Below are 10800 nucleotides of genomic sequence, written 5' to 3' on the forward strand. Positions count from 1 at the left end.
AGGATATTAGAAGACATGTTTGTCATAAGGTTTATTGTAAAAATATAGGATATCAACATAATTGATGTAGTTGTTTATATTTTTAGCTTCATTGCAAGTGTATGACATTTGGTATAGAAATAAACAATGCATGTAAAGTGCTTTTCCTAAAAATGAGAAAGAAAATACAGGGTATTAAAACAGTATGAACTACAAATAAAGTCAGTACGTGAGGCTAAATAGATGTGTTTTAATCTGAATTAGGTAAGATGTGCTTCCATTTCAGTTTCCCAAATCCCTTCACTCGATTGTAAATGATGCCAATAAACCTGATTTGCAATGGGGGTTGAATAATTTCGATTACAACTGAAATATAGAAAACAACAGTATATAATGGAACAAAATAGAGCACATCAGAATATAACAGAACACAATGGAACATAATAGTTTTATTTCTGACATGTATTAGCATTTTATTTCAATACAGAGGTGTTGTTTTAATATTTTAAGGTTCCTTAAATGCTAACAAACCGCTAATGAGTGAACTATTTTGCATGCACGAGACGTATTACAGTAAATGACATTGCTTGATATTTGTGTATTGTGACTGATATTGATATTTTGCTGGCTCCTGTTATGATTGTGATTTGTTATGGTTTTTATGATACACAGTGATTCGAGACTCGAGTAACTCACCACTGCAACACTGTCGCCCTCTGCTGGTTCACTGCGGTCACGTGACTCTGTGCGCGTGCACGGCCGCTTAGCCTCGTGCTCGGACTCTCCACTGGACTCCTGTGTGCCGCTCATCTCTCACACACACACACACACACACACACACACACACGAGTATCTGTGCTCCAGTATATGTGCTCACACTGTTGATCTCCAAACTGAGCTCATTCCGCTCTCGCAGTGTTTAATATCCCCGTAATACGCTCTGTTTTGGTTCTCCTCTCACTCTCGCGTGTGTGTGTTGATGAGCGCATGCGCACAGATCACTTCCGCGTCAGGGCGGGAGTAGCGAGATGATTGGCCGAGAGAAAACGCGGACGGGCATTTGATTGGACTGAACCGCTGTCGCTCAGCGATCGCAGCTGTGATTGGACGAGGGAGGTGGTAACACCACACGTGACCATCTAGACAAGTCATCAAAAGAACATAAAAATAATAATGACTAATAAACCCGAATAAAAAAAAAACGAAGTAATAAAACCATATAATTAATATAAATAAATATTAAGAAAAATAATAAATAAATATTAAAGAGCCATTTTTGCAGCAATAATCATGGAGATGCTGACGTGTGTGGACCTGCACCTGTCGCCTGCTCACTTCACAACGCCTCCGTTTACGGTCGAGTGAGAGTGGTGTGTGTGTGTGTGTGTCGCGATGGGTTGGATGTTCAGTGAAACTGCCTGTGATAAATCCTACTGATCGTCACCGCTGAGGGAGCGGCACTCGCACACACACGCACACACACACACACACACACAGAGAGAGAACAGCACCTGAGGTCATACACATGGTGTCTGTGCCCTACAGACAGAGAAAGATCTCAATCTACCACATTCTTATCATGCCTGTCAACACACACACTGTCTCTCTGCGTTTATATACAAACTATATTGCTACTTCATAATATCACTTTCAATTCAACGCGTTTCTTGTCATTTCTTTGGTTAGTGAAATTCACAAGCAATCTCTGTGTGAAACCCCGAGTTTTCCGAGTAGCTGCAGGCGCGTGAGTGTTGACGTATCCTCGGGGCTCCTCAAGCCCCGCCCCCTACACACGTGACCCGCGCGACGGGTCGAGCCGGTCTGTGAGTGTGTGTGTGAGTGTGTGAGAGAGTGAAAAGGACACACGCTCACACGCCCCAAACAAACACCTGTTACAGGACACGAGCTTCTGCTGCCGGACAAGTGCGAGGTAAGAACAAAATCAGACATTTATCAGTCAAAATAAGCTAAACAAATGAGTTTCAGTGACAGAGACTGGTGCTTTATCACACTGCTAATAAAAAACAAATATTTACATAAACAAAACAGAACTGAGCAACATTTAACCGTTACAATAAGAGGAGTTGTGCATGTTTCGAATACGAAATCAGTCATAACTATATATAGTTCATCAATATATAAATAAATGATTCATAAATCATCCTACTCTATACGTGCGGTAACTCTAATAAGTGTGGTAACTGCATATACCCATTTTCAGTCAGTAAACTTTGTCACAACGCCATTAAAAGGTCTATAAGGGAACAATTGACTCATTGCTGTTGAATTCAGTGGTGGACAGTAACGAAGTAAATGTAATTCGTTACTGTACTTAAGTAGCTTTTTTGCCTATCTGTATAACTTCCTATCCATCGTTGTCAAAAATGACGCGTATGATTTTACCGTGGTAAGCAGGCTAAATTAAATGTTGGTGTAAATCATGGTTTACCACGGTAAATCCTTACAGCGCCGTTTTCACGCTTTTCTTCGACTCGATCACGTGTGCTTATAAGTGTAACATCCTAACTTTAAGCATTGGAACAAGTAGTTAAATGCATGTTTCTAATACGAAATGAACCATATCAATCGCTGTCATAAATAAATGCTATTTGTAGTGTTCTATATAGTTTTCATTATTGATACATTTCAAACTTGTAGTTAGCTTAATGTGCAGGACATTTTGATTAATAATAATAAAGAGTTTTTAGAGTTAATTTTCATGCATTTGTATATGTCCTGGGGACAGAAATGTCACCCTTTCGGTGGAGGAGTGGCTCAAATAAACAAAAGTTTTGGACATCGTTTCATGAAGATGTTGTAGTCTATATATCATGATTTCACCGCGGTATAACTGCAGGTTAATTGAAATTTTGGTGTAAATTAGGTTTACCACGGTAAATCAACCTATTTAAGCAAAAGTATGTAGGTAAAAGAGGGATTATCTGAAAAGGAGTGACATCGACTCGCACAACCAGCGAAACCTGAAGGACGACGTGTTGCGACAGACAGACAGGACCAAAGAGGAGGTTTTTGTAAATAACGATTGGTCTAAAAGAGGAAACAGTAGGAAGATAAGACTGAAGAGTAAAGTGTCCTGTGTGCATGTGACTGAAGCTCATGCAAACTAGCATGCCTAGCACTCGTTCGCCTCAGGCTAGCGCTAATGCTAACAGACTGAACGTTAAAGACAGGACAGCTTTTATTCAAACGAGCCGATAAAGCACATCAGGTGATGTTTTCTAGCAGAATTGCGAGACAAAAAGTCGCTATTACCTTTTTTTTCTGTGGCAGAAGAAACTTTCAATCAATTTTGTTTTCATTGATTTTTTTTTTTTTTGCGAATGTGTTAAAGGGACCATCAACATACCTTGAATTGGGTTCCTTAAAATTGTAAAAGATATTGCTCAATATCACTGTTTTTAGTTCTGTCAAAAACTCTCACCGATCACACACACTTCTGACCTGTGTTCAACACAGCGCGTGTCGTCATTAAAAGAGATGATCGAACCGCAAAAAACATTTCTTTTCATGCAAATTATGGATGTTGAAGCGGAATTAAGAAACGAGATTTTACTATATTAATATGTACTATATTAACAATACTGCTTCATTTAATATTCAACAATAATATTGATCTGCCTGCATTGACACCATTATATGAACGATGACATCACGGTTTTCTCCAGAGCGGCGATATATATAAATGAACTAAATTAATAACTTTTTTTACAACAAAAATGAACCATCACTGAACTTGCTTCTTCTGGAATCAAACTCTGTTGCATTATCCTCCTGTTGTCTCTGTAAAGCTGCTCTGAAACACTCTGTGTTGTAAAAAGCGCTATAAATAAAGGTAAGTTCATCCAAAAATAAAAGAAAGTTCAATCGTTTACTCAAGCTCGCGCTCAATATCACGGCAGTGAACAGCTTCAAGCTTTAAAGGCACAATGGAAGATTGGGATTAATATATCCAAAATATATTATATATTGTGTTGCCTTGAGCACTTTAGCCCAAATGTTTCCAACAGTGTTTAAAGGAGACTTGTCTTCACCAGTTTGGAAGAAGATTTAATAGACCAAATATTGTTTATTGTTCTCACCTGTTTTTTGTTGCGTTTACCTCAATGTCCATTAAAGGGGCACTTGGCAACTCTAGTCATTTCTTCGCTGATTTTCACTTTTGTTGTCACATGTTTTCTCATCAGCTCCCCCTACAGCTGTGGGCGTATATTACACAACACTGGCGTAAAGGAACTCACTTGCGGCGCCTCCTACCGCTTTCTACCGCTGCTCATGTGCATTTGTTATTATCAGAGCCGGCCAACTCTGCCTCTGCAAACACGATCCTCGTAGGATCACCCAAGACAATTGCGACTTTTTATCTCACAATTGCGAGTTTACATCTTGCAGTTCTGACTTTATTTCTCAGAATTGAGTGCTATAAAGTCGCATTTTTAAAGTCGACTTGTGAGATATAAGCATGCGATTGCGAGAAATAAACTCGCAATTCTGACTTGCATGTTTGTTTATATAGCACAATTCTCACTTTATAACACACAATTGCGACTTTATATCATGTAATTCTGAGAAAAAAAGTGAGAATTGTCATAAAAAGTTGCAATTATCTTTTTTTTTTTTTTTTTTGTGACGGAAACAGGCTTCCATAGAAGAAACTTTCAACTAGCATAACAAAATATGTTTCTGGAAGAAATCAGCAACCCGTAGCATATGAAGACTCAACACAGCACGTGTCATCATTAGAGGAGATGCAAAATACATTACTCTCCGTGTAAATAATGAATGTCTAAGCAGAACTGAGAGAAATGCTTTTACTATTAGTGGAAATCTTAAAGGGATAGTTCACCCAAAAATTCTGTCAGTAATTACTCTCCCTCATGTTCATACCCTAACCCTAACGTTCATCTTCGGAACACAAATTAAGATATTTTTTATTAAATCTGAGAGCTGTCTCACTCCTCCATAGGCTTCTTAAGGGATCGAAACTGATAAACTTAAGATTGAGCCACTGTAGTCACTCAGACTATATTAACAATGTCTTTCATAACTTTTGGGCCGGCCAGTTTCGATCCCTTAAGAAGCCTATGGAGGAGTGATCCAGCTCTCAGATTTAATCTAAAATATCTTAATTTGTGTTCCGAAGATGAACGAAAGTCTTACTGGGAGGAACAACATGAGGGAGAGTAATTACTGACAGAATTTTCATTTTTGGGTGAACTAACCCTTTAACCATTTACCAAGAGGATATAACAGACCAAAGACTGTTTATTGTTCTCACCTGTCTTTTGTTGTGTTTACCTCAATTCAATGGCCTACATCCTTCTCTTTACAGGGTCATTTATACGTTTCTGTGTTTAAAAACGAGCATTATCCTCCTCTGCAAACCCTAAATGGCCACGATGGACATCCTCGTGAAGGAGCGTAAGCCGAAGAAGCCTCACTATATCCCTCGTCCCGCCGGGAAACCCTTCCGATACCAGTGTTTCCAGTGTCCCTTCACCTGCAACCAGAAATCCCACCTGTTCAACCACATGAAGTACAACCTGTGTGACGTGTCCGTGTCCGTGAGCTCCCGACCCGGCAGACGAGAGGAAAACAACCCCTCCACACACACGGATGAAGACGAGGAGGACCCGGAGATCCAAGAGGAGATCCCAGAGGAGATCCCAGAGGACCCGTCGCAGGAGATCCCAGAGGACCCGTCGCAGGAGATCCCAGTGGATCCCTCAGATCCTCAAACGGTGTCCTCATCCAAGGAAACTCCCTGGACCGTGTTCAAACCGGAAGCGATTCATCCTCTCACTCCCGCGTCCGTCTGGAGGCCTCCGGTGCCGTTCACTCCCGGCGCTCCGAACCTCCTAAACAAGCCACTCCTTCAGGAGCGAGCCGAAGATTTCCCGTATCATCCGGGGTTTCATTTCCCGTTCCCGTTCCATGCTCATTACAACCCGTACATCTACGAGCCAGTCGCTCATCCGTACGTCACTCGCGGACTCTTCCCACAGACGCTGTTCCCCGTGGCGTTCCCGGAGGAGTGTTTCAGGAACTGCTGCACGATCCCGACTCCCGACTCTTACTCGTTCCGGATCCCGTATGATCCGTACGCGCTTGTGGTGAATCTGGCGGGGAAGGAGGTTCAGGCGAGTCCGGAGACGGGACGATCCGCTGCTGGATCACCGGACAGACCCGACGGGTTTGATCATTCCCAGACATTCCCACTTCATGATGAGGCTCCAGCCAGCCAATCAGAGGAGAGGGGCGTGGCCACACAGACACAGGAGGACTGGAGTCTTCCTGAGAGGTCAGAGCATCCACATTACACTGAGCAAAAATAACAATATTCCTGAGGACAGATCTGATTACTGATTCAGTTCAATAATTTTTAACTCTACAAATTATGTCTAATTTTACAAATTATTAAATTAAAATAAAAAAAATCTCTTCCTGAGAGGTCAGAACATCCAAAGTACATTTAAATTGAGCAAAAATAGCAATATTCATGAGGACAGATCTTCTACAAATTAATTACTGATTAAATGTATTGATAGTATATAATTCTACAAATTATTATGGATAATTTTACAAATGTTAAATTAAAATAAAATAAAAACAATCTCCATGAGATCAGATCAGAGTACAAATTAATTATTCAATTATTAATTGTAACTTTTTATTATGATATATAATTATAATTTAACGTTATGAATACATTTACAAATTATTAAATTAAAATGACATAAAAATTAGGGCTGTCAAATGATTAATCGTGATTAATCACATCCAAAATAAAAGTTTTTTTACATAATATATGTGGGTGCATTGTGTATAATTATTTTATATATATAAATACACACACATGCTTGTATATATTTAAGAAATATTTTCATGTATATACTGTATATAGATTTATATATAATTTATATTATATATAAATATAAATATTTTATATAGAAATTATATTTTTTTCTTAAATATACATGCATGTGTATTTATATATATACAAAATAATTATACACAGTGCACCCACATATATTATGTAAAAAAAACTTTAATTTGGATGTGATTAATCGTGATTAATCATTTGACAGCCCTAATAAAAATATAATCTCCCTGAGATCAGATATTCTACAAATTAATAATATTTATAATCAGTGTTTCATTTGGCAAATTATTAAATTAAAATAAAAATCTCCATGAGATCAGAGTACAAATTATTAATTGTAACATTATAATTTCTATAATAATAATATATAATTATAATTTTACATATTATGGGTAAATTGACGAATTATTAAATTAAAATTACATGAAAATAGAATCTCCCTGAGATCAGATATTCTACAAATGAATTATATTTATAATAAATATTTTCTCATTTTACAAATTATTATGGATCATTTTACCAATGATTCAATTCCATAAAAAAAATTCAAAGTACTAATATACTGTTTTAATTTTTACAATTTATTATAATTTGGGTAATACATAATTAGAATTTTACAAATTAATATTTATAATTTTTCAAAATACGAAATTAAAATTAAATTACTTTTTAGAAATTATATAATTTTAATTTATATAATTATTGAATAAATAAATGTTTAAATATATTGACTTGTGTCCTGTTTCTTCTGCATTCAGAGAGATGGAAAGAGCGGGAAACGACAGATTTGATGACGATACTTTGGTTCCTCTCAACCTCTCCAGGAGAGACAGTCCTCTGAACCTGTCTATGAAGATGTCTCTCGGCCAATCACAGAGCTGCTTGCGGAAGCAGGGGGTTATGGGTGCTGTGACATCACAGGAAGAGGATCATGCGTCTGTAGAGAAGACCGCAGCGTTCGCTCTCTGTCAGCTTTCTCAGTCCGTGCTTTTAAACTCACACGTCTCAAACCTTCACACTTCAGTCCGAGGTCACATGGACCTCAACCAAAGCACTTCCACTCCTCCAGATGTTAGATCAGATACAAATGCAGGAAGCCCCGCCCCCTCTGCTGAAGACTCCGCCCATTCTGTTGAAGACTCCGCCCGTTCTGCGGAAGACTCCGCCCCCTCTGCTGAAGACTCCGCCTCCTTGTCAACTGTTGTGTTTCAAACAGGGACAAAAAGACACGGAAAACGCAGCATGAAGAGAAAACAGACGAGTCTCCGCAAACACAACCTGAGGAAGAGAATTCGCCGTTAATGTCTGAATCTCAGCAGATCAATATCAATAAAGCCTGTAAATAAATAACAATATTTTATATAACCAACAGTTCACATGAACTATATAGAGTGAAACATCATGTGAAGCACTGAATTATATTTATATAAAACACTGTTTAAATGAGTTTCTTTGCATTTTTTCTGTCATGAGGTTTTCATGCTCACACGTATACAAACTCAAACTGGTGTGAAATTGCTCATTTGCGTCCATACACACTTCAGATATTAGTATTAGTAATACACTCCTGACTGAAGATCATTGAAACACAAGCCTGAACTATATATCTGAATATCTGCACACGAAAGCGAGAGTTTACGCTGGCCACACACACACACACACACACACACACACACACACACACACACACACACACACACACACAGAGTGAAGCAGGTGCACCTGAAACCTGCCAAACTGCTAGAAAAAGTGCAGTTATATTGTAAAAAGCTGCAGGTTCAGACATGTGAGATCAGCGAGACCGTTAAACCCCTCTCTCTCACACACTCACACTCACACTCACACACACACACACACACACACACACACTCTCTTTGTCTCTCACACACACACACTCTCTCTCTCTCACACACACTCACACACTTTCTCTCTCTCACACACACACACACACACTCTCTCTCACACACACACACACTCACACACACACACTCTCTCTCTCACACACAATCTCTCTCTCTCTCTCTCTCTCTCTCTCTCTCTCTCTCTCTCTCTCTCTCTCTCTCTCTCTCTCTCTCTCTCTCTCACACACACACACTCTTTCTCTCTCTCTCTCACACACACACACACACTATACAATACTTATATAAAGCATAATTATTCATAACCGCATGCAATTCTACAAATATAGTGTTTAAAAAAATGTTTAGTGGAAAAATATTGGTAATTCTCTCATCTCGCGCTCATAGTTATAATCAACACATCACATCCTGAACAAAAGTTCAAATACTTCAGCGCATCGGAAATGCTCTACGTTGGACTTCTGAATGATGGAAAAAGCTTTAGATATCAGAATATCCTCTCCAGTTAACTGTACATTACAGAAATGACTTATATTCATAGAACAAACCCGGCTGATTTAGAAAGAGCGACCTCTGCTGGACAGGGACAGAACATGTGGCGTTAAAAGTGAATAACATTCATTTATTAGTGTCTTTAATACACACCATTTAACTGATAGTAGATTGAAGGGTTAACCTGGTTGTCCTGTACTGGGACACACACTCTTTATCAGTGATCAACAGTAAAGCTGGTACTTGTTCTCCAATCACGGTCTATGAGTGGAGGAAATAACAGCATCGGATCATTCAGCGTCGACTCGTCCTCTCAGAGTTTTAATTGGCTATGAGGGTTCCTGTGAGATCCAAACAGGAAGTGAGGCGCCAGCCCCAGTGCATTGTGGGACTGTCAGTGAGACAGGCACGTGGAGGAGCTCGGTTACAATCAGTGCCGGATCTCATTGCACACGATCCGCTGATTCGAGGCAACAGAAAGGAAACGGTGGAGATTCATCATGTTCCTGAAATATTGGCGTTTAATCTCTCCGCGGTTCATTAGCAGCATGCTGTTCCTGTGCAGCAAGAGTAAAGCGTTGAGCCAGGGTCATATTAAAGTCAACATGAAACCACATTCACAACCCATAATGCGACATCATCAGGGGTTTTATCAATCGGGAGCTGAGCGGATTGTGAAAAGTGAACGTTGCATACCAGAACGGCTATTATTGCTGTCATTTGCATTATGTTAGCCAGCATTAGTTCCTACATCAACTATTTGCAGATCACCACCTACATCTGTAGCTTTATAATGCCTAGGGAACTATATTTGGCTATTGGTTTAGATTATTTTCCCCACACATGTGACCTAGATCAGGGGTTTTCCAACCGCAACAGGGGACCATCGAAAAGATTATCGGGAAAACAGTGGAAAAAACTGTAAAATAAATAAAGAAATTATGAATTAAAATAAATTCTGAGTAATAAGTACATAAATTAAATACATAAATAAGGTTAAATTCATAATTAATATTAAAATAAATTGGGTCTTTACTAAGGCTGCATAATATATCGGAAAAATATTATATCGCAAATTCACAATATGAGACTGTGCAACTGTGAAATCACGCAAGTTGCGATTTAATTAACTATATATATGCGTATAATACATGTTATAATATATAAATATATAAACATAGATTATGATACAGTTTTTACGTCTCAGAAACATCATTTACTGAGAATAAAGTGGTTTTATGAGCTGCAAGCGTGTAAATGAATACACTATATATCGCAGAAAAGCAAAACATCACAAGACCATTTTTTTTCTAATACAGTGCAGCCCTAGTCTTTACATGCAAATATAATAATAATAATAATAATAAATTAATAATAATAAGTAAAAAAAAAAAAAAAAGCTCAATTTATAGTAATAATACATAATATTTTCCAAATAATATTTTACACACAATTATAGTATTAACATTTATTTAATATTTAATAAAATTTCAATGTAATACTTTGGGTCAAATGTATATATCTGCCTTGTAGATTTTAGGATGAGGGTCCGTGGCAAGATTGAAAACT

At 38.2% G+C, this 10800-nt stretch overlaps 1 protein-coding gene across 1 annotated transcript; it reads left to right on the forward strand.

Annotated features, from left to right (window-relative positions):
* The first annotated feature begins 1814 nt into the window (after positions 1-1814).
* Positions 1815-8331, forward strand: LOC130105846 (zinc finger protein 750-like). Its single transcript, XM_056272048.1, has 3 exons — positions 1815-1909; positions 5330-6298; positions 7639-8331. Exons 2-3 carry the CDS (start codon positions 5388-5390, stop codon positions 8180-8182), a joined length of 1455 nt encoding a protein of 484 aa, XP_056128023.1. The 5' UTR covers positions 1815-1909; positions 5330-5387; the 3' UTR covers positions 8183-8331.
* The last annotated feature ends 2469 nt before the right edge of the window (positions 8332-10800 follow it).

This window comes from Rhinichthys klamathensis, unplaced genomic scaffold (genome assembly GCF_029890125.1).
Source record: "Rhinichthys klamathensis goyatoka isolate OS25496 unplaced genomic scaffold, OSU_Roscu_1.1 h1tg000330l_1, whole genome shotgun sequence".
Taxonomy (NCBI): Eukaryota; Metazoa; Chordata; class Actinopteri; order Cypriniformes; family Leuciscidae; genus Rhinichthys; species Rhinichthys klamathensis.

Bases quoted from the DNA above. Each gene is read 5' to 3' on its own strand.
- LOC130105846 (XM_056272048.1), top strand. From the start codon at position 5,388: ATGGCCACGATGGACATCCTCGTGAAGGAGCGTAAGCCGAAGAAGCCT. The intron at 6,299-7,638 runs GTCAGAGCATCC...TTCTGCATTCAG, and splicing joins GACTGGAGTCTTCCTGAGAG to AGAGATGGAAAGAGCGGGAA.